Source organism: Chiloscyllium plagiosum, unplaced genomic scaffold (assembly GCF_004010195.1).
Source record: "Chiloscyllium plagiosum isolate BGI_BamShark_2017 unplaced genomic scaffold, ASM401019v2 scaf_2783, whole genome shotgun sequence".
NCBI classification, from domain to species: Eukaryota; Metazoa; Chordata; class Chondrichthyes; order Orectolobiformes; family Hemiscylliidae; genus Chiloscyllium; species Chiloscyllium plagiosum.
Genome location: NW_025212856.1, coordinates 1,058 through 29,000, shown reverse-complemented (window position 1 = coordinate 29,000; position 27,943 = coordinate 1,058). Strand labels below are relative to the sequence as shown.

At 46.8% G+C, this 27,943-nt stretch overlaps 1 protein-coding gene across 1 annotated transcript; it reads left to right on the top strand.

Moving 5' to 3' along the window:
- The first annotated feature begins 6 nt into the window (after nt 1-6).
- Nucleotides 7-27,943, top strand: LOC122547490 (CD166 antigen-like). The gene is made up of 10 exons (XM_043686103.1): nt 7-39; nt 2,242-2,443; nt 4,708-4,772; nt 7,093-7,180; nt 12,734-12,916; nt 18,333-18,460; nt 19,963-20,122; nt 21,929-21,964; nt 25,051-25,086; nt 27,781-27,943. Exons 2-10 carry the CDS (start codon nt 2,254-2,256, stop codon nt 27,912-27,914), a joined length of 1,020 nt encoding a protein of 339 aa, XP_043542038.1. The 5' UTR covers nt 7-39; nt 2,242-2,253; the 3' UTR covers nt 27,915-27,943.

Genomic DNA, 27,943 nt, shown 5'->3' with positions numbered 1-27,943 from the left:
CCTCATGGAAAGAATAAAGCAATAAGTCGATGGCTTCTGGTAAGTGTCTTTCTGGGTGGTTCTTGATGCTAGGTATTGCTCAAGGGCAGTGTTTGGAGGTGAACACTTTGCTGTACTTGCTTACTTTAAGCTTACACTCAGTAATAATGCATCCTCATTCCTGAATCAGAAGGTTTCAGCCCCACTCCCAGGACTTGAGCCCAAAATCAAAGCTCTCACTTCCTGTGCCGTGCTGTGGGAGTGCTGCAGTGTCCAAAGAGCTTTCGGATGAGATATTAAACTCTCTCCACCTTCATAAGGGAATTTGGAAGACTACATGGCAATTATTTCAAAAGTGAATGGGGGATTTTCCTCCTTATGCCGGCTAATGTTTGTCCTTTAAACTGTGACTGCTGGGACATCATAACCAGAGCGTGTGGGATCTCGTGGTGTCAAAAAATTATTCCACATTGTACACTTTGACTATTGCTCTGCAGGAGTTACTCAGGGTAGGGTCCTAGGCCCAGCCATCTTCAGCTGCTTCGTCAATGGCCTTCCCTCCATCAGAAGGTCAGATGTGGGGATGTTTGCTGATTATTGCACAGTGTTCAGCACCATCCGCGACTCCTCAGGTGCTGAATCAGCTCATGTCCATATGCAGCAAGACACAGATAATATCCAAGTTTTGGTTTACAAGTGTCACGGAGCGTTCACACAACAGTGACCATGTCCAAGCAGAGAGAATCTAACCTTGACATTCAATGGCATTGCCACCAATGAAGCCTTCATGACTAATAGTTTGGTGTTGCCATTGACAAAAAACTCAAATGGACTAGCTATACAAATACTATGGCTACAAGAGTAGGTCAGAATAGGAATACTGCAGTGAGTAACTCACCCCATACTCCCCAAAGCCTGTCCACCATCTACAAGGCACAAGTCAGGAGTGTGATGGAATACTTCCCACTTGCCTGGATGGGTGCAGCTCCAACAAGACTCAAGAAGCTTGACACCATTCAGGACAAAGCTTGATTGGCAAACATCCACTCCCTCCACCACCAACACTCAGTAGCAGTAGTGTGTACCATTGACAAGATGCCCTGCAGAAATCCACTGTTTCGACAGAAACTTCCAGTTCTACGCCCTCTTCCATCGAGAAGGACAATGGCAGCAGGTATGTGGGAACACTACTACCTGCAAGCAGCCCTGAAGACTCTCACCATCCTCATGTCCCTTCACTTTCAATGGACCAAAATCTTGGTACTTCCTTCCTGAGTGTCTCTACAGCACACAGACAGCAGTGGTTGAAGAAGGTAGTTCACGCTCACCCTGGGAAGGCCAATAAATGCTGGCCCAGCCAGCAATGCCTACATCCCATGAATGACGTTTTAAAAACATTTTTAGAAGTACTGATTTGGCTGTAAGGTTAGGCAATAACCTAATGGTATTGTCACTGGACTATTAACCCAGAAACTTAGCTAATGTTCTGGAGAGCTGGGCTTGAATCCCACCATATCAGATGGTGGAACTAGAATTCAATTAAAAATACCTGGAATTAAGAGTCTAATGATGGTCATGAAACTATTGTCAATTGATGGAAAAGCCTGTCTGGTGTCCTTTAGGGAAAGAGATCTGGCACCCTCATCTGGTCGGGCCTACACGTGACTCCAGACCTACAGCAATGTGTTTGACTCTGCCCTCTGATATGGCCTGCCAAGCCACTCAGTTGTATCAATCACTACAAAGTCTCGACACGAGGCTTTGGGAAGTCCCAGATTTGTAAAAGGCGCTCTCTCTGTTTCACAGAGGGTCTGGTTGCAAATACTGAGCGTGAAATCAGAAGAACTCCTGGGGACATTATACTTGGCTGCCCCATCCTTGTTTCAGAGATCCGTTCATGCAGCTGGGTTGCTGCCTATGCATTTGGCACCCATGGACCTCTTCTCCTTTAGAGAGTAGGCACTTGAGATGCAGTGGTAATGTCCCTACCTCTGGGCCACGTGGTCTACCAGAACTGTCCAAAAGGGTAAATTAAAAATAATATAAAACTTACCTCTTTTACTCTAATATCTCCTAATGTGGCTCCGTGTCAAGATTTGGCGATGGCCGCTCCTGTGTTAAGGGCCTGTAGAAGACCTTGCTATGCTAAGGGTGATATATCAATGCAAGTTGTTGTTGTTGTGATCCTTCGAGCTGCTATTTCGATGGTCGGATTTCTAGCGGGCGACCTTGACCTCTCGTTGCGTGCTTCTAATCCCCCAGAAAACTTGCTCCATGAAGCCATGGAAGGAGATTGCCAGGATAAAGGGAGATGAGGTGCAGAGCAATGAGAGTCACTTTCAGATGCTGGGCGGTGGGACCCTGCTGATCCGATCGGTGGGCATTGAGGATCAAGGACTGTTCAAATGCGGAGTGGTGGAGGAAGGATTGGAGACCTTCTCGGTGACCAATGTCTCGGTCTTCAGTGAGTACAGCGCCTGCTTGTTATGAGGGATAGCGTGTTGCGATCTGATCAGGCAAACCAGGGCAGGACGTGGACAGTTATTGGTAGGGCACTGGGGAGTGAGGTTGAATAAAAAGACCCGAGAGGTGCACAATTCTTTAAAAGTTGCGTCACATGTAGATAGTGGTAAGGAAGTCAATTAGTACACCTACCTTCACTGGTCAGTACACTGAGTGTATGAGTTGGGACTTCATATGATGGTTGGTGAGGCCACTTTTGGAACACTGCCGACAATTCTGGCTGCCTTGCTATGGGAAGGATGTTGAAAAATTTTAAAGATTGCAGAAAAGATTTACAAGGATCTTGCCAAGGTTGGAGGGCTTGAGTTACAGCGAGAGGCTGAACAGGCTGGGGCTATTTTCCATGGAGCACCAAGGTCCGAGGGGTGACCTTAAAGAGGTTTGTAAAATTCTGAGGGGCATGGATAGGGTGAATAGCCAAAATCTTTTTCCTAGGGTGGAGAAGTCCAAAACGAGAGGGCATAGTTTTAGGGTGAAAAGGGAAAGATTTAAAAGGGACCAAAAGGACAACGTTTGAACTCAGACGGTGGTGCGTGTATGGAATGAGCTGCCAGAGGAAGTGGTGGAGGCTGGTACAATTACAGCATGTCAAAGGCATCTGGAGGGTATATGAGTAGGATTTAGAGGGATATGGGCCAAGTGCTGGCAAATGGGAATAGATTGATTTAGGATATCTGATCGACATGGACGGAGTTGGATTGAAGGGTCTATTTCTGTGTTGTATGACTCCTTGACTATGACGCTGATTAATTGAAAACCCTTTAATAGCTTCATACATCTCTGCCAATCTTTAAGTCCTTTTCCCATACACAAGGAGCTCCTTCAATTTATTTTCAGATCTCCAAAGGCTGAGGGATCCGTTGAAAACGCTATAGCTGTGACCGATTTTTTTTGTTGAGCCAAACAATTGGAAACATCAAATTATTACAAAACATTATGGATGGTATTGTGGATCATTTATGATCTAATCGAGTGAGCGAAGGTTTCACAAAGGCAGGTTGGCACAGTTTGGCTTTGCTTCCTTGTATTGCCATTGTGATAACACTGTATAATATGGTATTATCATTTGGGAATTTGGACGTTAAAGTAGGTGTAGAAATAGCTGCACGCTATTTGAATAGTGAGTCCCTCTGGAAGATAAAAGGACGGAACAGTAGTATATTCCATAATATGTTGCTCTAATTCATGGTTAGGCCCGAAGTCTTAGCAGACACAATTGCTCAGAAGTTGCAATCTTGAGACAGTCTTTCAATCGCTCTTTCCAATAGACTTTCTTGAACTGAGAGGGGATTCTTTTTAGAAATGAGGATGATCCATCGGATATCATGTTTGTAGAAGGCTTCCCTCTGCCTCAGTCAAATCTTAGCAAATTTCGCATCAACTGAACCAAAAGGAAAAGCAAGCATTCTTCCAAGCCTCTTGCTCCTTAAAGCCAATCTCTTCCAAACCAGGAAGGGTCTATGGTAAAGTAAATAGGTATCACCAGTCACCATTCATGTGACTTCCAGGCAGGAAATGAATCTCTAATATACACAGTGAACATTCAGGTGGAAACCACACCAGGTAGATCAACAAAACCTGAAATCAACTTCTTGTTTTCAAAATCCCCCAAAACGTAAGTCTTCCAAAAAATATTAAACAGAAAGCATCTTAGCAAAAACTTCATCCACCAATCTGACTTTGGACAATGAAATCCCAGCTCAACACTCCCCACAGTCAGTTCCTTCTGCAACATATTTGACCGTTACTTCAAACTCTTTGTGAGTTCCTTTGGTCCTCAGAGGTAGTTTCTACGATGGATACATTGAGCGATAGACGTATGGACCATCAGACAGACACAAACCCTTAGTCAAAGTGATTAATCTGTAAATAAATTGATGGATGATAGGGAGACAGAAGGGCAAAAGGATGGAGGGACACGGAGTATTAGATGGAAGGATTGATCAATAATTAATAAATTGGTGGATAGATTGATTGATTGAAGTACAAACAGATTGAGGAGGTGGAGTCCAGGAAGGGAGCATCTAATCGACTGTGGATAGACAGATGTAGAATGTTATATAGATCAATGGATATAGAGACAGGAAAAACATCTGCAGTCAGTTTTCTATTAACCATAAGATATTTGTGAGTTGTGGAAGTGTGGTGAGTAACTGTGACAGACTTCCTTCTGACAAAGGTTAACAGAACTATGTTAATTTGCAGAATCGCCTATCCAGCCTCAGCTGACAAAAAGCTACTTGACTTCTACTGTAGGAAGACATTCCGAGGTAATAATGATTTATTAATTAATGCAATAATTAATCCTACCATGGCAGACCACAATATTTGAATTCAATAGAAATCTGGAATTAAGAGTTTAATGATAACCTTGAGACCTTTGTTGATTGTTGAAACAAACCCATCTGATTCCTTCAGAGCAGCAAGCTTATGTCTTTACCAGATCTGGCCTGCACATGACTCCAGACCCATAGCAATATGCTTAACTGAGCAAACCATGAATGTTATGTCAAACTGCTATCTCAAAGGAATTAAACTGCATGGATTGTTGGCATCAACCAAGTGAGCAAAAAAGGTATACAGTCAGGAGCGGGTCCTCAATATTGACGCTGGACCTCATGATGTCACAGAGCCAAATGAGTAAGGTAACATTCTGCAGATTGTTACATACCCTTCTTCACATTGAGGATACCCTCCATTATGTTCTTCAGCCATTCACCGTGATAAATAAGATGGAAATCGAATAGATCTAGCAACTCAAGACTGAGCCACCAGACAGCGATGTGGTAATTGACATTAACAGCAGCAGAACTGTAATCCAGCACAATCTCTGACTTTATGGTCCAGCGTATCACCCACTGAAACAATTGTCCTCAACTCTGGTTCAACGGAGAGTGCAGCAGGCATACCTGAAGCTGAGGTGTCAATCCTGGCACAAAGGAAGGTGGTTTTTATTGCTGGAGATCAGCCATCTCGTCTCTGCAAGAGTTCCTCAGTGTAGAATCCTCGGCCCAACCATCTTCAGTTGTTTCATCGATGACTTTCCCTCCACCATAAGGTCAGAGGTGGGGATGTTCATCGATGATTGCACAATGTTCAGTTACCATTCGCAACTCCTCAGGTACTGAAGCAGTCCCTGTCTAAAAACAGGAATACTTGGACAACATCTAGGTTTGAGCTAACATATGGCAAGTAAAGCACATGCTAAAGGAGCAAAGTTAGGCAATCTATTGGAGTTAAAGGCAGAAAGGTGGATTCTGGAAAAGTACCCAAGGATTGGAAAGCTGAGAGTATGACAAAAAGGGAGGGAGGCAAAAAGTGGTTAACTCTCGACCGATTAGCCAACACCTTTTGTTGGAAAAATATTGGAATCAATTATGAAGGATGCAAGAGCAGTGCATCCTGGGGGTTACCATTGACCAGAAACTGAGCCAGACCCGCAATCAAAGCTGAAAGAGCAGGTCAGAAGCTAGGAATCCAACAGGAAGTCTCTCATTTCCTGACTCCCCAGAGTTTGTCCACCATCTATCAAAAAGGCACAAGTCAAGAGTGTATTGGAATACACCCTACTTGCCTGGGTAAGCGCAGTTCCAACAACACTCAAGAAGCTCAACACCATCCAAGACAAAGCAGCCCACTTGATTGGCACCACATCCACAAATATTCACTCCCTCCACCAATGACATGCAACAGCAGTGAATACCATCTATAGGATGCACTGCAGAAATTCTCCAAGCCTCCTTAGACAGCACCTCCTAAACCCACTTCCGTCGAGAAGGACAAGGGCGGCAGATGCATGGGAACACCAACACAAGCAAGTTCCCCTCCCAACCACTCATCAACCTGACTTGGAAATATTCTGCCGTTCCTTCATTGTCGTTGGGTCCAAATCCTGGGACTCCCTCCCTAATCATATTGTGAGTCTACCTGCCGCACAGAAACTGCACCATTAACTCGGTGAAAGATGCCCAAAACCTGTCGGTCTTCCAGAACAAGGAGTTGACCCAGACCGGATGTTGCAAACTGGCACATCCCACTGTTCAGGACTACGTGCTGAGGGAGGCACTAAAGCTTGGAGCAGCTGCTGCCAAGGGGCTGTGGGGAAAGACCACTGTCTGATGGCTTCCTGCTGAAGGTAAATGGGGGTCAATTCAGTTAGCGGACCCTCCTAGGGCCTCAATGCATGTAAATATACTCTTGTATGTGTAAGAGAGGTCATTGGTTTGTTGGAGTAGAGTCAAACTCCAATGTTTGCTTGTTTACTTGATATGCAACTGTCCAGAATCAAACTGCACTTGTGACAAATACAAAGAGTTTTTTTTATGGGTGAAGTATATTTTTAAAATAATAAAGACACAGACTGCAAGGACGCAAGAAGCTCATCACCACCTTCGTAAGGGAACCTGGGGATGGGCCATAAATGCTGATTGATCAGACAAATGGATCTAACGGAGGTTGCCTCCTTAGCAAGTTGAATAAAAGCTCCCCATTCCCCTTGGCTGACCTTTCTCACCTTGATCAGCCCAATCTGACGCTGAATAATACATTTTTCCACCGCCTGCCTTCAACTTTATGTCTCTTTTTCCACAGATTGGGAAGTGTGTCGCAAAGGATGGCTATCCTGTCGGTAACATTACCTGGTATAAAAATGGCAAAGTGATGTTTGCCAATGGAAACGGTGAGATACCTGTGGATCCAACGCTGCCTTTCCTTTTCAGTCCCTCCTTAGGGCTCATCCCTTTGGGGCTGCACGGTGGCTCAGTGGTTAGCACTGCTGCCTCATAGTGCCAGGGACCCGGGTTCGATTCCCACCTTGGGTGACTGTCTGTGTGGAGTCTGCACATTCTCCCCGTGTCTGCGTGGGTTTCCTCCGGGTGCTCCGGTTTCCTCCCACACTCCAAAGGATGTGCAGGCCAAGTGAATTGGCCATGCTAAATTGTCCCACAGTGTTAGGTGCATTAGTCAGGGGTAAATATAGGTTAGGGGAATGGGTCTGGCTGCATTATCCTTAGGAGGGTCAGTGTGGACTTATTGGCACTTTGGGCCCTGTGTCCATTCTGTAGGTAATCTAATCTTTGTCCCTCCATTGTCTCCTCCCAACCCACCAAACCTCCTACAGATCGGGCCTCTTTAGCATACCCAATTTCATTAGAAATGGGCAATAGAAGTTGGTCTGGTCAGTGGGCTCACATCCTATGTTGCCTTGCCATGTCAGGCATTACAAGCTTGGGATAACAACCTGAGCTGGAGTCCAAGAGCATTTAGGAAGCAGCCCCTAAAGTAAGCGAACAGGGAACGGCCCTGAACCTGCTCGCATTTCCATTGTACATTTTCTGGTACATTCCAGACAGAGCTGTGACAGTGTAATGGAGGAAGGGCCGAGGAGGCTCCGGTTGCCGCGGCGATGGCGAAATGGGTTTTAGTTCCCTCGGTAACTTTCTCCAGTTGCAGCACAGGAGCGGGCCTGTTACCTGAGGAGCATGCTGTGTCGTATCTCCTTCATGCCCGTGAAAGAGGAATCCTGCGGTGACTCACTGCGGGAGTGTTCCGCAACAACACAGGTTTTGCCCCGGCTTCCTAAATGTTTACCGATAATATTTGACTAACAGGGGAATGTCACATTCTGCTCGACTGGGCTTAAGAAATGCACTTTGAACACTTCGATGTTGTGAGCACTAGGCTGGAACAACAACAAACTCACACTTGTATGTGGTAAAATGCTCCAAGGGTAGAAATTTATATAGCACCTTTCGTGAACACACGGCCTACTCCCAAAGCACTCTCCCGCCAAGTGAGTACTGATTGAAGGGTTGCCGTATTGTGGAACAGCTGAATTGTGCACAGCAAGCTCCCACACACGGCAATATCGAGATGGTCTGCATTGGATGAGATTCGTGATGTGGAAGTGCCAGTGTTGGACTGGGATGGACAAAGTTAAAAGTCAAACAGTGCCAGGCTATCGTTTATAGTGCTTCCAAACAAACCTGTTGGGCTATAACCTCATGTTGTGTGACTTTTAATTTTTGGACATGAGGTTGTAATCAAGGAATGTCTGATAAATGTTCAAATAAACTAAGGATTCTGGAAAAGCTTGGCAGGTCAGGCAGCATCTTTGGGAAGGAGTTAACAGGCGCTAGTAAACTAGAATCCCTGGGCATGTTCTGGGGTCTATGGGGTGAATCGCACCATAGCAGATGGTGAAATTCGGATTCAGTTATAAGGTAAGGCCCATGGCTAACGTGGAAAGATTGCCAATTGTTGTAAAAACCTATCTGGTTCATTAATCTCCTTCAGGGAAGGGAATCTGCCATCCTTACCCCATCTGGACTACATGTGACTCCAGACTAATTGAGATGTGGTTGATCCAGGTAGATTTGGCCAGAGAAATGGCAGATAGAGTTTAATCTGGACAGATGTGAAGTGATGTATTTTGGAAGATCAAATTCAGTTGAGAATGGAACAAAAAATGGCAGCATTGACACACAGAGGGCTCTGGGTGTACAGGTCCATGGATCCCTGAAAGCGGTGACACAGGTGGATAAGGTGTTCAGGAAGGCATACAGCTTGCCCTCTTTGGCTGGGGTATTGAATATAAAAGTTGGCCAGTTGTGTTACAGCTGTACCAAAGTTTAGTTAAGCCTCATTTGGAATATTGCACGCAGTTCCGGTCGCCACACTACCAGAAGGACCTGGATGCTTTGGAGAGGGTGCAGAGAAGGTTTGCCAAGACGTTGCCTGGTTTGGAGAGTTTTAGTTATGTGGAGAGGTTGATAAACTCAGATTGTTTTCACTGGAAAGACAGATGCTGAGGGGGTGATCTGATAGAGGTCTACAAAACCATGAGAGGCTTAGATAGGGTGGATAGTCAGAGGCTTTCTCCCCAGGACGGAAAGGTCAACTACAAGAGGGCACAGGGTCAAGGTGAAGGCGGAAACGTTGAGGGGTGAAGTGTGGGGAAACCTTTTCGCGCAGAGTGTGCTGAGTGCCTGGAATGCACTGGCAGTGGAGATGGTGGAAGCACTTATGTTAGCAACATTGTGGCGTTTACCATGAGCGAACAGAGGCTTAGAAACTGCACACGGGCACTAAGTAGCAGGTCTAAAACAAGGGTTAGAAATCGGCGCAGGTTGAGTGGGCCGAAGGGCCTGTTCCTGTGCTGTACTATATTGTATTGTATAGAAATTAGAGAGAATATTGACCATAAAAGCCATTTCGGCATCTATTTAAGAATCAACTAGATCGGGGTAGCAGTGGAGTTGTATGGTTGGTACATGCTTACAGAAGGAGGCCATTCAGCCCACCAGCTTGCTGGAAGAGCCATTCAATGGGTGCCACATCCTGACTACAGGGCATGGATGAACCAGTGGAAACGAGAATCTGACAGCATGCTGGTCACAGGTATGCATCCCATTACCCCCCACCTCAGAACTCTGGGTCCAGATTAAAACTCTCAAAGCTGAGCTCCTGTCCCTGCTGTAGGACTCGATCCTACTCCTGGGTGGCTAGAAACGTAAGCACTACTTTCCAGCAGGCTAGGCAAGCCAACAGAGGGAGCCTTGGAGGAAATGCAAACACTGTAGTTTGTCCAAACTTTGTGTGTTATGTTTCCAAGGGCAGGCCGCTCCTTCCCTGAACTATGCGGGGAATGCAAATTAAAATGTACTTCAGGGATTGCAGTATCAGGTAACTCATCTGGATAAGACAGACAACAAATTCCAAAATGTTTGTGATTAATGTGACTACCACTGTGCACCAACCTAAGGTAGCGAGTTAACCCTTTAGTTCAACTGGGTAAACCCTGGTGGAGGTTGTATAATTTAACAGTTACAGGTAAAGTCATTGTAGTCCCAGAAGACCATAGGGATGTTCTCTCATTACTGAGAATAGTGGGCAGCACACTGACTTAGTGGTTAGCTCTGCTACGTCTCAGTGCTGGGGACCTGGGTTCGATTCCAGCCTCGGGCAGCTGTCTGGGTTGAGGTTGCGTGTTCTCCCTCTGTTTGCGTGGGTTTCCTCTGGTTTTTTTCCTCAGCTCAAGGTTGGGTGGATTGTCCGTAGTGTGCAGGGGGTGTGCAGGCTCAGTGCGTTAGCCCTGGAAAATGCAGGGTTACAGGGACAAGGTGGGTCTGGGCGGGATGCTCTTCAGAGGGTCAGTGTGAACTTGATGGGCCGAATGCCTGTTTCCCCACTGTAGGGATTCTTTGAGAGACAGTTGATTGCTGGTGGTTTAACCTGAGGGTGACCATGTCCTGGGCGAGATGACATGAGCCTTATGATGACCTCAACTGGTACATTAATTAAATTGTTGCTGTCACTCTGCATTACGGACTGATCCACGAACTGATGTCTGGATTAATAAGGAGATAGTGAGGACTGCAGATGCTGGAGATCAGAGTCAAAAGGTGTGGTGCTGGAAAAGCACAGCCGGTCAGGCAGCATCCGAGGAGCAGGAGAGTCAACGTTTTGAGCATCAGCCCTTCATCAGGAATGGAGTGGTGGCCCAAGGGAGCTGAGAGAGAAATGGGAGGGGGTGGGGGCTGGAGGAAGGGTAGCTGGAAATGCGATAGGTAGATGAAGTTGAGCGGTGATGGTGGTAGGTCAGAGTGGAGGGTAGAACGGACAGGTGGAAAGGAAGATGGACAGGTAGGATAGTTCAAGGGGGCGGTGCTGAGTTGGAGGGCTGTCTGGAATAAGGTGGGGGTGGGAGATGAGGAAACTGGTGAAATCCACATTGATCCCAAGGCGTTCTTCCTCCAGGCGTCGGGTGCCTAGAATTTGTCAGTGAAGGAGGCCATGCGAGTCCTGGGCCTGATGAAGAACTTACGCTCGAACCTTCAACTCTCCAGCTCCTCGGATGCTGCCTGACCGTTTGGATTAATAATCCAAGGAATGGCCATTCAAAAAAGTGTCCTGGCAGCTGGAGGATTGGGATCTGATCGTAACTGTGAAAACATAGCTCCTGCAGTAACGGAGAAGGCAAATCTGTCAGATTCTCATTCTTTAAAAGGAGATCCAGCAGGATTCACTTGTATTCTTCAGGAGTTGAAACCTGTTGTCCTTACCTGGACTCGGCTCTTGTCAAAGTGGTTGGTTCTTAACCACTGAGATGGGCCAGCTCAGTCTGCTGAATAAAAGCAGGCAGATGGACCCATCTCCAGCTTCTCTGGCCTTACGCACACTACCTGACGAAGGAGCAGCGCTTCGAAAGCTAGTGATTCCAGATCAACCCGTTGGACTATAACCTGGCGTTGTGTGATTTTTAATGCTGTCCACCCCAGTCCGACACACCGGCACCTCCACCTTTAGACACGCTGATGGCAGATCTAGCCTAGTCAAAGTCCTCCCCGCGACATCGGCTTCGGAAACTGGGGGAGCTGTTCCCACACGGAGTGGACAGACCCACCGGCTCCCACCTCCCAGCATTGACTGACTGTCATGGTGGTGGAGGCACGGGCTCTCAAGAAAGGAATTGGGTCATTAACGTTGGAGCGGATTATGCATCTGGAGATGTGTGTGACAGGCAAAGCACGTCTCTGCATTCCGTAGTGGTTTCTGTGTTAAAGGAAAGATATGCACAGGAAGCAGGAGCGCAGAGGTCTCTGGGGTGAGAGAGCTGTTTAAAAGGCTGAGTGAATTGGGCCCATATCCTCTGGAAGAGGTGATTCCCAATGAGAGGCATTGAGATTCTGAAGGGACTTCACAAAGTAAACACTGAGAAGTGTTACTACAGGCTGGAGAATTTAGAAGCTGGGAAGTTTTGGGGGGAGGGCAGCTGCTGGGTAAGGGCTTGAGCGCTCAGGGCTGAGAAAACTCTTTGCTCCGGTGGTTCTGAGTTTTTGTAGTTACCTCCCCCGGAGGGTTGTGGATTACGCATCGTTGAATACATTTAAGGTCAAGTCAGATTTTTAAGGAACCAAGTGGAGCTGAGCAGAAGATCACCCATGATCGTACCGAATGGTAGAATGTACGTGATGGGCCGAATAGACTGCTCCTGCTCCCATTTCTTATACTGAATTCATACCGTATAACGTTGAGGATTAGAATCTAATCCTCTATGGGATCAGATTCGGATCGATTGAGGGCTTCCTCTTCCAAATCATGATTAAAGTTACATTTGAGAATTAACTGCACCTTTCATGATCCAAACGTAGTGCAGTTCTATCTGCTTTTTATTGGTATTTTCTTCGTGCTTTCCTGATTTTATTTAAAAATTGCACTTCGGTATTTCCAGAGACCCAGAACAAACTTCACATCCTGAAGAATCAGAACACTGGACTTTACACAATCGAGTCGACACTGTATCATACAGTGATCAAGGCTGATATGAAAGCCAAATTCTTCTGTGAAGTGGTTTATCCTTTCAAAGAAGGAAATGCCACACAGAGATCTGAACCCGTCACCATAGACGTGCATTGTAAGTATCGACTCTGAACTTCTGAACTCTTTGTGACGATGTTTGCTTGGTCGAACTTGAGTATTGCTGTAAAAGGAGACACGCTGTCAGCGTTTTTCACCTTGCACTCATCAGGGTCCATGCAAGAATACCACATTTTGAAGGGAACAAGATTGTATGCAGGCTGAAAATCCAGGGCACGGCTTTCTTGAAGTTCAAAAATTCTTACACGGTTCACTCTCCATTGCAACACCCCGATCAATCTGAATCTGAGTGCATGTAACTCAGCATTGCTGAGTTGTTGTTCCATTTTTGAAATTTGGCATTCTTGTGTCTGTCCTGATGCGTGCAAGATGACAAGCTTTGCTAGATCACCTCCTTTCCTCAGCAATAGCCCTTGTGCAGATATGAATACTGTTTCCATTTGTTATTTACACAGCAACCAACAACTCCCCCACTACCTGTTATTCAACAACATTGTCTGACCAATGACCTGTTCTCCCCCATACACCCCTCTCTTCCTTCCTTCACTCCTGTGTACTCCCATTCCCCCACTGGTGATGTGTAATGCTGCACAGAACCAAATATGTTTATGACTGTGCATATATTTTTATGATTTTTTTAACGAATAAAGTATAAAGAATATAGAACATTACAGTGTAATAGAGGCCCTTCGGCCCTCAATGTTGTGCCGACCTGTGGGACCAATCTGAAGCCCATCTAACCTACATTATTCCATTCTCGTCCATATGCCTATCCAATGACCATTTAAATGCCCTTAAAGTTGGTGAGTCTATTCCTGTTGCAGGAGGTGCATTCCACGCCCCTACTACTCTCTGAGTAAAGAAACTACCCCTGATATCTGTCCTATATCTATCACCCCATAATATAAAGCTATGTCCCTTTGTGCTAGCCATTGCCATCTGAGGAAAAGAGCTCACACTGTCCGCCCTTGAAGTTTCTTGAATATCTTGTATATCTCGAAATTTTTTAAATTGCCTGTAACAAAAGATAGACAGGGATGCACCACGTGGAGATGAAACTAGCATAACAGATCTTGATCAGATGGGCCAATGGGCCGAGGAGTTTAATTGAGGTAAATGTGAGGTGCTGCATTTTGGGAAACCAAATCTTAGCAGGACTTATACACTTAATGATAAGGTCCTGAGGAGTGTTGCTGAAGAAAAAGACCTTGGAGTGCAGGTTCATAGCTCCTTGAAAGTGGAGTCGCAGGTAGATAGGATAGTGAAGAAAAAGTATGTTGTGCTTTCCATTATTGGTCAGAGCATTGAGTATAGGAGTCGGGAGGTCATGTTGCAGCTGTCCAGGACATTTCAGAAGACTGCATCCAATTTAGTATTAGTCTCCCTGCAGTGGTGAGGATGTTGTGAAACTCAGAGTTCAGAAAAGATTTACAAGGATGTTGCCAGGGTTGGAGAGTTTGATCTATAGGGAGAGGCTGAACAGGCTGGGACTGTTTTCCCTGGAGATTTGGAGGCTGAGGGGTGACCTTATAGACGTTTATAAAATCATGAGGGGCACGGATAGGGTAAATAGACAGAGGCCTTGTCTCCAGAGTGGGGGAGTCTAGAACTTGAGGGCATAGGTTTAAGGTGAGAGGGGAAAAATGTTAAAGGGACGTAAAGGGCGACTTTTTCACACAGAGGTGCAGGTATGGAACAAGCTGCCAGAGGAAGGGGTGGAGGCTGATACAATTACAGCACTTAAAAGGCATCTGGATGGGTATATGAATCTGGAAGTGCTGAGAGAGATATGGGCTAAATGCTGGCAAATGGGATTAGATTAATTCAGGATATCTGGTCAGCCCTGGATGAGTTAGACTGTACATCTCTATGATTCTGTATTAATTCCAGGACTTTGAGTTCTGAACCTGATTGGTCCATGTATACCTGTGTTGGATTGGAAGTTGCCTGTCTCTTTAAAACGTGTTGGGGGCTGTGAGAAAATTTGAAGGGAAAAATAACAGGTCTCTTTCTAACTGATTACATATCAAACACAGAACATTAAATCCAAAAAATGATACCCCCCAAAAAAAATTGGGAGGCGGTAGAGGGAGTGATGTTTTGGGAGTCAGTCTCACAGCTAGCTTCACTTTCAATATTTCTATCATCATTACCCCCAATGCACCCCCCCCCCCCCCCCACCACCACCAGATACACTCCCCTTTACTCCTCAGATCCTCGCCATGAACGATCTCTCTTCCACCCTGCGCATTTAGCAAAATGAAATCTAGACTCATTGATGGCCTCACAATCTTATTCATCGTTCCTGGGGTTTGAGAACCTCAAGTCTTCAGGCCAGAAGGAAAGATATTCATCTCACAGAGTGATCACACCAACTGGGCGCTGGATTGAGTGCCGGGGGGGTGGGTGGGGGGGTGGGGTTGAAAGTCCTTGGAACTGTTGAAGAAGCATGTGGGTGCTCTTTACAGGCACTGCAGGGCTTATCAGAATGTTTGGATCTCATGTTGGATATCTGCCCTGTGTGATCTCTTTCATTCACGTGCAATCCCTCCTCTGTCATTCTCCTTTCCAGCCAGTTGATGGCGGTGCTGCATCATCTTACAATAGCAAGCCTGCAATCTGACCTTGCCTGTAGGCTGGCATCGCCAAAATAGATTAAGATGGATCGATGCACCGTCGAAAGTACAAACACTTCAAAATAAAAAGCTTCTTGAGCTGATTTAGAGAGATGCTGAAAAATCAGGCAAAGGTCGTGGGCAGGAGGCTGCATTACTTCAGCACTGAGTCTTACTTGGCAGTCCAATGATCACTGTTTTAGACTGGTGAACAAACCCATTTCTGATCTTTCTAGGTTGGAGGGAGTGTGAAGCGCTTACTATACTTTCTGACAAAAAGCAGGGACTTGTTTCCTATTGGAAACCTCAGGAGAATTTTGGTAAATATTTTCGAGGTCTGAAAGAATGTGCTGGCAACCCAGAGGGAAAAGGCAATTTAAAACAAAAATCAAAAAATACTTGGAAATAGTAATATATTGGTCCATGTTGAAGTGCACAAGGTGGTTCAAACAGTATGGGTCACAGTTACAAGTTTCCCTTATTTTTTGTTTTCTCCCTTCCCAGAGGGTTACACGAAAGTGGGTTGAGAATAAATTCAAATGGAGAACTCAAGCATTAAGTGGGACTGTTTCTGCGTTGAAGGTTCACTGTAACTCTATGTGCATCGCTCCCATCATTTTTATAATTCCCAATTTATTAAACCCCAAATGTGACGTTGGCTAATGACATCTCGTCAATGAGCCTCACTCTTCCAAACACCGGGATCATCAATCCAACTTTCCCGATTTAACGCTGATTTGTCGATAAGGGGGAAGTATTTTCCAACTCTCATCACGAGCTTGGGATAGACTCACTGCTTCACAATCAAATATTTCTGAAGTTACTGCCACAGCATTTTGTAACTGAAGCAGGCAGAGGAAGGTTTATCTCTAGCAGCCCAAGCCCCATTGGTTTATGAGTCAGGTAGTCCTGGGTTCAAAGCTAACCCCAGGCTGGTATTCCAGCTGCAGTACTCAGGGGGTGCTGCACTGTTAGACAGGCCACTTTTCAGGTGAGGCATTAAAACCCAGATCCCACGGCCACAGTTTCTAGAGGGAGCAGGAGAGTTAGTCACGGAGTCATAGGACATGGAAGCAGACCCTTCGGTCCAATCAGTCCATAATCCCAAATTAAACTAGTCCCAGCTGCTTGCTCCTGACCCACATCCCTGCAAATAATTTTTCATCACGGTTTTCTACAAATGTCTTTTAAAGGTTGTAACTCAGCCCCCATTCACCACTTCCTTTGGAAGTTCATTCCACACACAAACCACTCTCTGTGTAAAACAATTGCCCCCATGTCTTCGTTAAATCTTTCTCCTCTGACCTTAAAAATATGCCCCGATCTTAAAATGCCCCACCCGATGGAAAAGAGACCTACCATTCACTTTATCTTTACCCCTCCTGAGTTTATAAACTTACATATAGTCGACCTATTCTCTTATTGTTCTCGTCTCTTCTAAAGGTGCTCTAAAAGTGGGTGGCACGGTGGCTCACAGCGCCAGAGACCCGGGTTCAATTCCCGCCTCAGGCGACTGTCTGTGTGGAGTTTGCACATTCTCCCTGTGTCTATGTGGGTTTCCTCTGGGTGCTCTGGTTTTCTCCCACAGTCCAAAAATGTGCAGGTTAGGATAATTGGCCATGCTAATTTGCCTGTAGTGTTAGGTGAAGGGGTAAATGTAGGGGTCAGTGTGGACTTGTTGGGCTGAAGGGCCTGTTTCCACACTGTTAGTAATCTAATCTAATCTATTTCTCACTGGAAATCACAAGCAGAAAAATTTATCAACGATCTGACAAAGGTGGTAGATGTATGGATGCTAAATTAGCTGATGAGATGTGGATAGGCAGGACAGTGAGGTGTCAAAAGGGTCTACAGAGGGATATAGATGGGTTCAAGAAGGTGGGAGAAATATGGCAGATGCAGTCGCATGTGGGAAAATGTGAACCTGTCTACTTGTAAAGCCGCATATTATTTCAATAATGTGCAGAGGGATCTGGGTGATCTAGTATATGGATCACCAAAGGTTGGTTGGCAGGTAGAAAGAGTGTTTTCAGGAAAGAGATGCCTTGACCCTCATTGCAAGAGGAACAGAAAGGTAAGGTAAGGAAGTGTTGCTATAATTGTGCAAGGACCTGCTGAGACTACCTCTGATGTACTGTGCACAGTGTTGGTTCCTTTATTTAAGGAAGAACATAAATTGCGTACAAAGCAATTTAGAGAATTGTTCGCTCAACTAATTTCGGGGACGAGGGGGTTTACCTTGCAAAGAGAGGTAAGGCGGGATGAGCCTGTCTCCATTAGTGTGCAAGAATAAGTGACCTTCCTGAAACAGCTTGACAAAGTGGGGCCGAAAGGGTGCTTGAGAAATGAGAATAAGGGGGCACCGATGAAAAAGAAATGAGGTCGCCCGTTTAAGACAGAGATGAGGAAATGTGTGTTCTCTCTGAGGGTTTTGCGTCTGTTGAATTCTCTTCCAGAGAGAGCAGCGGAGGCTGGTTCTATAATTAAGATGGAGTTGGCTGCTGTCCTGGTTGACAAGACAGACAAGCTGGGAGGTCAATGGAATTGCAGAGCTGAGGTCACTGCCAGTCTAACCCTGACCCCATCAAAAGGTGGAGCAGTTTGGAGGGGCTGAATGGCCCTAGTCTGTCTGTTTGTGCTGTCTGGCCATGCTCACAGGGCTCGTGCACATATTGACTGTACATTTCAGCAGTGACAGCTCTTTAAACGTAATCCCATTGGCTGTGAAGCACTCAAGGTGTCCTGAAAGGCGCTACAGAAATGCAGGTCTTCCTTTCTCCTGAGCCATAAGCATCTCTCTCTCTCTCTGTGTCTCTCCCTCCCTTTTCCCACGTACAGACCCAGTGGAGTCGGTCACGATTGAGGTGGAGCCGCCCGCTGGTACGATCAGAGAGGGCGATACCGTCACTCTGAACTGCATGGCTGACACCAACCCTTCACCAGCAGAATACCTCTGGGAGAAAGACGTGAGTCTGGAACGAGGCGCAGGCAAACCTCCATTGATCACCCGACTCAGTGAAGCTGCCTGGAGCGGCATGGTGGCACAGTGGTCAGCACTGCTGCCTCACGGCGCCAGGGACCCGGGTTCGATTCCAGCCTCCGGCGACTGTCTGTGTGGAGTTTGCGCATTCTCCCCCGTGTCCCACAGTCCAAAGAAGCGTGGGTTTGGGTGGATTGGCCGTGCTAAATTGCCCATCGTGTGCAGGGATGTGTAGGTTAGATACATTAGTCAGTGGTAAATATAGGGTCGGGGGAATGGGTCTGGGTGGCTTACTCTTCAGAGAGTTGGTGTGGATTTGTTGGGCCAAATGGCCTGTTTCCACACTGCAGGGATTCTAGGATTGCTGTACTGCGGGAGGCTGAGTTCGAACTGTTCTTGCCATTGGTCACGGCGTTGCTAACTGTTCTCCTGGCAGATGGAAATCTGCTGTTTGGTGGAAATTCTGCTGTAGAGGATACAGCCACACACGTGCACTCTCCCCATCCCCCTGGCCTGAACCTACCAAACACCAGAAACCACAGACTCACTCACCCAGCTGCTGGGGGTGGGGGGGGGGGGGCAGACGGTCTGGGTTGGAACGGGCTTTGGAGTTGGGCCTGGGACTGGGTTGATGTCAGGGTTCAGAGTTCAGGTTGGGGTTCAGGCTTACGGACATGCATTCATCCTGTACTCCCCCTGAGATTTTAATCTCAATCCAGTCTCACCCTGTCCTTGTGGCGGTTTAGATAAACTTTATCTTAACACCGCCCCACACCCCAGCCACAGGGTATTTAACACGAGGGGATCTCAGTAACACCCTCACAGGGGGTATTTAACACCAGGGGATCTCAGTAACACCCTCACAGGGGGTATTTAACACGAGGGGATCTCAGTAACACCACCCTCACAGGGGGTATTTAACACGAGGGGATCTCAGTAACACCCTCACAGGGGGTATTTAACACAAGATGATCTCAGTAACACCCTCACAGGGGGTATTTAACACAAGGGGATCTCAGTAACACCCTCACGTGGGGTATTAAACACGAGGGGTTCTCAGTAATGCCCCTCACGTGGGGTATTTAACACGAGGGGATCTCAGTAACCCCCTCACAAGGGATCTCAGTAACACCCTCACAAGGGGTATTTAACATGAGGGGATCTCAGTAATGCCCCTCACGTGGGGTATTTAACATGAGGGGATCTCAGTAACACCCCTCACAGGGGGTATTTAACATGAGGGGATCTCAGTAACACCCTCACAGGGGGTATTTAACACGAGGGAATCTTAGTAACACCCCTCACAGGGGGTATTTAACACGAGGGGTTCTCAGTAACACTCTCACAGGGGGTATTTAACACGAGGGGTTCTCAGTAACTCCCTCACAGGGGGTATTTAACACAAGGTGGTCTTAGTAATCCACTCACAAGGGGTATTTAACACAAGCGGTTCTCAGTGCTGTATGAACTTGTGGATCTTATTTTCAGGGGAAGCCCCTCAAAGGTGAGGGGTATTTAACACGAGGGGATCTCAGTAACCTGTACACCCTCCCCACCGTGACAAAGGAGGATGAAGGGGAATACACGTGCACTGTCTACGATTTCAACTACAACACCAAGTCAGCTGTCAGATTCATCCGCGTGAAAGGTAGGCTCATTCCCCTGATTGGACAAGTGGCATCGCGGCTATGTCACCGGCCTAACCCCCCTCAGCCACCCCCACCTCCAAGAGACACGAGTTCAAATCCAACTACAGTCACCGAGGGAAGTTAAATTCAATTGAAACAGGAAGCGTTAGAACCCAGCGGGTTTGACACCACCTACAGAATGGGAGCAGAATTTACAATGTGCATGTGATCCAACTCCTCTTCGGCGTGGAACTATAGTGCGGTGTTTGTTTAGCATAGGGAGTGATGGTAACCATATTGAAATACAGCAGTCTGGCCTTCAAGAGGATATTGGTTGGTTATTTGGATCGGAATGCTGTGTAGGGATTTGGGGGAAGACAGGAGATTGGCACTAGGCACTGTAAAAAATTGGTGGTTCCGTAAAGATTGGACCAGTCCCTGCTCCTGTGAGGGAAGTCCAATGGGCCACTTACATCATGTTGACTGTCCAGGGTTCTAAGGTCAGTGGATGGCGCGCTGGCTCAGTGGTTAGCTCCAGGGACCCGGGTTCGATCCCACCCTCAGGCGACTGGGTCTGTGTGGAGTTTGCACATTCTCCCCGTGTCTGCGTGGGTTTCCTCCGGGTGCTCCGGTTTCCTCCCAAAGTCCAAAGATGTGCAGCTCAGGGTGGATTGGCCGTGCTAAATTCCCCATAGTGCTCAGGGATGTGCAGGCTTAGGTGAGTTAGTCATGGGAAATGCAGGGTTATAGGTATAGAAGAGGTGGGGTTGTGGGGCAGTGGTGGTCTGAATGGGATGCTCTTCGGAGCATTGGTGTGGACTCAATGGGCTGAATGGCCTGCTCCCACACTGTAGCGATTCTAACAGTCCTATCTGAGAGACAGCATCTCCAGTAGGGCCAAAGCCTGCTTTGAGAGTAGTCAGCCTGGATTGTCTGTGTAGGTCCGAGGAGTGGGACTCAAACTCACAAGCGTCTGATTCCAAGACCCTCTCAGACGCTTTCCGAGACACTCTCATTGCTGCTGTCTCAGTGACGGAGCCCACCCGTTTGTTCACTAAACCGAGAGGTTGAAAGCTCACCTCTGGTCAAACCACCCTATCGGAATGCTGAAACCACAGGAACCTCCCCCCTTTTGAGAGCAGCCCGAGAACATCTCACATAAGAGGGCTACTGGGTACAACAGGTGAGATTATATGCAAAAGCTCTGCCAAGGATGATGTGATCCCTGCTCAGGATAAAGCTATTGTGAAGGCTAATATACAGATTGCTGTTGCTCCTGGATTCTATGGCAGAGTGGCTCCAACATCTAGTTTGGCAGCAAAGCATTGAGGTGACGTTGGAGCTTATTGATGAGGATTACAGAGGAAATGTCAGTGTAGTTCTCTTCAATTTCAGAAAGGAAGACTTCTACAGAGACAATTCTGAGAGAGGCAGAGAGAATGATTAAAGGAGCAGATTCCAGAGTTTACGGCTCAGGCATAGTTGCCCAGGGACGGAGCGATTAAAATTTGGGATGGTCAGAAGCCTGAATTACAAAGAGTGTGTGTGTATCCGTGTGTATGTGTACGTTTGTAAGTGTGTGCGTGTCTGTGTCTGTGTGTGTCTATCAGTGCATGTGTGTGTGAGTGTGTGGAGGGGGGGAGGTTGGAGGTTGGTTGGTTGTGGTTGTGGGGTCGAAGGATGTTAGGAAACGGGTGAGGATGTGAAAGACGAGAATTTAAGAAACAAGATGTTGCTGAAACACATGTCAAGTTGCACCCACAGATTTGTTATTGCTCGCACGGTTCTGAGTTCAATTTTTGTTTTCTGTTTGCACTTGCTGCCAGCAGCAAAAGAAAACAACAGGTTCGACGAAGGAGAAGGTAAGAGACCCTTTAGCTTATGAAAGAGTTGTGATCCAGGGGTGGAGTCCGGTCTAATCTCTCTCAGACCAGAATGAGTGTTAAATGTGACGATCCCATGCCCGGCTCTGGGTACAGTGCTGAAGGCTAGATTACTGTCTGGCATCATGGTGAGGGAAATAACCGAATGGTATCATCGCTGAGCTGTTAATCTAAAAACCCAAGTGATGTTCTGGGAACATGGGTTCAAATCCTGCCATGGCAGATGGTGGAATTTGAATTCAATTTTAAAAATTAAGCCTGGAATTAAAAGGTTGAATGATGACCTTGTCAATTGTCTGGAAACCCCCATCTGACTCACTAATGTCCTACAGGAAACCTGCCTGGTTGCCCTTTAACTCAATTAGGGAATGGGTGACAAATGCTCTGCTTTGAACCGTAGAATCCCTACGTTGTGGAAGCAGGCCAATCGGTCCATCGGATCCCTTCTGACCGTCTGAAGAGCATCTCACCCAGACCAACCCCATCCCTGTATTTTATTTCTGGCTAACCCACCAAGCCTCCACATCCCTGGACACTGCCGGACAATGTAGCATGGCCATTCCACCTAACCCGCACATCTTTGGATTGTGGGGAAGAAACCGGAACAGAACATGCAAACTCCGCACAGACAGTCACCTGAGGCTGGAATCGAACCCGGGTCCCTGGTGCTGTGAAGTAGCAGTGCTAACCACTGAGCCACCATGCCACTCCCATGCTCCAGTACCTTCAGCCCTGTGCCCAGACCTGGCCATGGACATATTAACATGGAGCACCGGGGAGAGTGGGGACAATCTCTTACAGTCAATTCTGAGAATTCTCATTTTCTCAATGAGATCACCCCCCCCCCCCCCTCCCCCCCTTCTAAACCCCAGAGACTTTCCCATCTCCACATCACAGGGCAACCTCCTCATCCCAAGGATCAAGTTAGTAAACCTCTGCTGTACAGTTTCCAGCGTAAGTGTATCCTTAACTGATTTTGGTCCCATGACCGAAACTCTGCACAGGACTCCAGACCCTCTGAGTGAAGTTTGAAATGACCTACTGTCTATCCAGAAACTGTGACTGTGCTTTTAGACTCCCCACCCAACATCCAGTGTGTCCAGCCCTGTTAGAATTAGTGTAAGGCACTGGTGAGGTCACGGCTGGTGTATTGTGTGCAGTTCTGGTCACAACGTTACAGTAATTAATCTGGAGAGGGAGCATAGGTTGACGAGCGTTTTGCCAGGGGCTGGAGAGTGGTTGCGGGGAGGGGGAGGTTGGAGAGGTTGGGGTCATTTTTTTCTTGGAGGAGACAAAAGGCTGAGGGGTGACATGATTGAGGTACACAACACTGGGAGGGGTAGAGGTAGAGGGGACAAGAAGAACCTATTTCCCTTGGCAGAGACTTCAGAAAAACCAGGGTTGGTAGATTCAAGCAGGATTAGAGAGGGGACATGAGGAAAAGCTTTTTTACACAGAGGGTGGTGGGTGTCTGGATGTCACTGCCCGGCTTGCCGATGGAGACAGAGTCTCGAAACCCGTTTTCGAAAATACCTTGATCGACACCTCAAGCTGCAGGGAGGTGGGATTAGATAGGGTGTCTTTGGGTCTGCATCTAGTCTTGTTAAAACCGAGTACACTTAGGAGTAGGCCCCTTGAGCCTGTCCCACCTGATCTGATTATACCACACTCCTGTCTTCTGCTGATATCCTTGCAGCCCCTTGTTTGTGAAGAATTTGACTTAAAAGTATTCGAGCGGACTGTCTCCATTGCGTTGAGAGCTCCAAAGGTTCTCAATCCTCGGAGAGAAAAGCATTTGGCCCATCTCTGACACAAAAGACATCAATCCCTTATGTTTAAACAGTGAGCCCTTGTTGGCGCAGGTTGGTGGAGAGGGGGGCTACAGGTTGGCATGACTATAAGGTTGGCATAGACTGTGATGAACGTCTGGTTAAATAATGTGTAAGGAACAGCCAATGATGTACAGTACACATTGGCATCCTGTGGAGTGACAGCTGACAGGGATAGCAGCTTCGGGTGATGTGACCAACCCAAGGGGCAAATTGGGTGGTCACGGTGGCTCAGTGGTTAGCACTGCTGCCTCACAGCGCCAGGGATCCCGGTTCGATTCCAGCATCGGGCAACTGTCTGTGTGGAGTTTGCACATTCTCCTGTGTGGGTTTCCTCTGGGTACTCCGGTTTCCTCCCACAATCCGAAGGCATGCAGGTTAGGTGAATTGGCCGTGCTAAACTGCCCATAGTGCTCAGAGATGTGTAGGTTTGGTGCATTAGCCAGAGGTAAATGTAGGGGAATGGGTCTGGCTGAGTTACTCTTCAGAGAGTCGGTGTGGACTTGTTGGGCCGAAGGGCCTGGTTCCACACTGTAGGGGTTCTGCGATTCTACTAAATAGGAGAAAGTAAGGACTGCAGGTGCTGGAGATCAGAGGCAAAAAGTGTGGTGCTGGAAAAGCACAGCCGGTCAGGCAGCATCCGAGGAGCAGGAAGGTCGATGTTTCGAACATAAGCCCTCATTAGGAAGGGGCAAACAGTCAGGAGAACAATGTCATAAATGGATAATTGAATTTCAATGTTAACTTTCACAATCCCAGGAGGTTTCCTTCAGAGATTGAAGTTTTGTCTTTAAGCGTAATTGCTGTTGAGCCGTCAAAGAAACAGCGGTCAAGTTATACACAGGAAGATCCCACCAGCCATTAAAGAAACAGACCACATTTCAGTGACATTGGTAAAGGGGTAAATGTTAGCCAGGATACAGTGAAGCCCTCGCCTGTGAGACCATTTATAATAACCTGGGAGGAGAAATGGGGACCCCCGTTATTAACATCAACACCTGAAAGTCTGCAAATCTGCGCAGTGCGCACATCTAATCTTACAGGGAAGTGTCGGCCTGAACCCAGCAGAGATGGTAACGCTACCCCATCAGCCTTACAGCTGACACCCTGATTAGACTGGGGGAAGAGGTATAGGACAAAAACTAAAGTAAGGCAGCTTCTAATGTGACGTGGTGGGAGAGGGAGCTGTTGTAAAGGATCTTGCTCTGACGTTTTTACCATTTTCTTCCTGAACAGTGTTTCCAGCGATTGCCAAAGAGAGTCATTCTGCAGGTATGAACCTTGTCAAGGGCACAACCACTGTCCAACTGAATCTTACCGGGGCATTGATTATTCAATATGAGTGAGGGTGACGGGCAAGAGTTTAAGGCAGGCCGGGGGAACATTGCTCTTTTAACACAGGTGTAACCTACCTGCAAACCGTAGGCTGGCAAGTGACCTCCCGTTTGTCCGTGACTTTCACTCACAGGAACTTTCTGACCCATCATTTCTGGAATGAGATATTTTATTACATCCACATCGGTTGTGCTGGTTAAAAGAATACGTAATTCACACTTGGTGCTTTCTCTGTCAAACTTTACCCGATACTGTGTTCTCCAAATCCTACTGCGCCCCTCTTTGTACTGACTCTGTTCCACTTGCCCTATTCTGTACCCACTTTCGTCTTCCTTTATCCCACTCTACTCTACTGGGCAATAACTGCACCCCACCTTCCTCCCTCCCCTCCCCCCGTATTTCACTCTACCCAGTTGATCATCCTCAAATTCCACTGCACCTCCTTTCTCTATCTTAATAAATGCCACATTATTGCATTTCTTTGTTGATATATCACATTATCTATACTCCATAAATGACTATCCCCAATTAGTGGTATTCCATATTCCACTGTACATCAATTCTCATTGTTTAGCTCACATCTCGTTGCTATTTACTACACACTCTCCATTTCCTGTTGCTGTTGTGATCCCAGCTGAACTTATGACTGGACTGTAATCGATGGTTCACATTTTGTTTTTGGTTTTAGCAAGGTGGGTTCTCACTGAAATACAAACCTCCAGACTCAGGTTCAGCAAGAAAACAGAATTTTACGACACAAAAGAAATGGAGATAAGATTGAATAAACCAAGCCATTTGCCTGGAACATATGTTTAAAGGTTTTGAAATGCAGGGTAAAAATACAATCCCATCAGTACAAAAAACACTCCTTTGCAGTACTCAAATAGCAAAGAGAAATCCCTTCTCTTTCACACACTGGGTTTGACTCAATTCTTGGTAATCCGATAGTCTTGAGAGTCTGATGGTCTCTTCTTTGGTTTGTCATGTAACTGAGCTTAGATTTTCTCAGCTTCGCATAACCCCTTCAAGGTTTTAACCAAACATTTAGAATCTAGAATGTTTAAACCCTTTACACTGAGGTCAGCTATTTTTTGACAATTCTAAACTATCCTCTCCCTTCCTCACATCCAGCATCAGCCTTTTGAAGATCTGCCCAGTTGGAATTATTTATTTCCCCCAAAATCTATGGGTGTGTTTCCACCAACCAAATAAAGGCAATGTTTACTGACACCAAAACTGTAGGGAAGGGCCTGTGGTTTTGCACCAGGTGTTAGTGGTGGGGAAAGGGATGTTGATGCAGGATTGTGAGGGACTCCCAGACTGTGAAATGTAAAGGGTGCAGGAGGCAAGGTTGGGGCAGGGGGAGTCAACAAGGTGAAACCAGAACCCAGGAGATGTTAGTGTGAGCAGAGACCAGGATACAGGAGGAGGTGGCACAGGAGGGCCGAGGAGACAGGACACCCCCCCACCCCATCTCCCTTCCATGCTCCCCTCGGCCTTCTTACCCCTACCCACTCTCTTCTGCTCTTTGTCCCTGGTCCCCTCCCTCACCCCTTCCAGCTGTCCCCTTCCCCAACCCTGCTCTATTTCCTTCCCCCCTCCCTGGCTCTCTCCCCATCCCCATCCCAGTTCTATTTTTTTATCCCACCTCTCTCCTGCCCCACCCTAACCCCACCCCCAATGCAGTTCTCTTCCAGATCCTGATCTCCTCCAAGCTTCCTTCCTCTCCCCGGAGTCGTCTTTACCTCTTCCCTTCCCCCAGCCCACCACATCCCCCTGGAACTTGCACATGTGTGACTTGAGGTGGCACAGTACCAGCGTGTGTCAATACCAGCAAACGCAGTCTTCTCTCTGAAAATTAATACACTTCATTGTTTCACTGTTTACATAGTTCACTCGTAAACCCCACTCCCGATGTAAACACATACCTGTTACTCCAAAACTAGCTCTCTATCAGACCTTTTTTTTAAAAAAAAAGACATCACATGGCTACAAAAGTACTTACAAGTTAATCATTCATCCTCTTCAGACACACAGAAAACCCATATGCCACTGCTTCAAAATTCCAAATTCCAAAATCAAAACAAATGATATTTAAATATATGTAAATCACACAGCTTAAATCACAGTTTTATGCTCATCAGAGGTAGGTCTGTCCCAATTACATTCAAAGTGTTGTGTCATTCATTGCCAAATATGTATCTTCCATGTCCAAAAGACTCCCATCATTCACTGCCTGAGGACTCTTTCATTGCCTCTCAATAACTGCTTGAAGAATGATCCCAGAATACTGACAACAAGCAAGTATCACAGCAAGCCAATAGAGATCATGTGTTGGAAAGAAATGGAGTCTTAAATGAGGAAACGGAGATTGGGGGGGCTTCTGAATGGGTTTAGGTTGGGAATAACAGAGTATGGGGTGCATGCATGTTAAAGGCAAAGCTGCTAATGTGGGGCGAGTGAGGGGTGCACTATGGGGAGACACTAAGAGTTGGGAAGGGGGTGCTCAACTGGAAGAGGTCAGTCATGGGACCAGTGAGAGACCAAAGTCCTGGGAGTGATTTAATGGCAAAAGCAAGGGTTTTAACAGCGCACCCATTCCTGTGTGACTTGATATGCTGTATTTTTCAGATCGTCATGGGGAGTCCAAAGCCCTGAATAGGGATGCCATGATTATTGGAATCCTGGTGACATTAATGGTCGTGGCTTTCTTAACCAGTGTCGCATATTACCTGTGCTACTATAGGAAGAAGACGGAGAAGTAAGTCAACGTTACATATTTATCCCGCAGTGA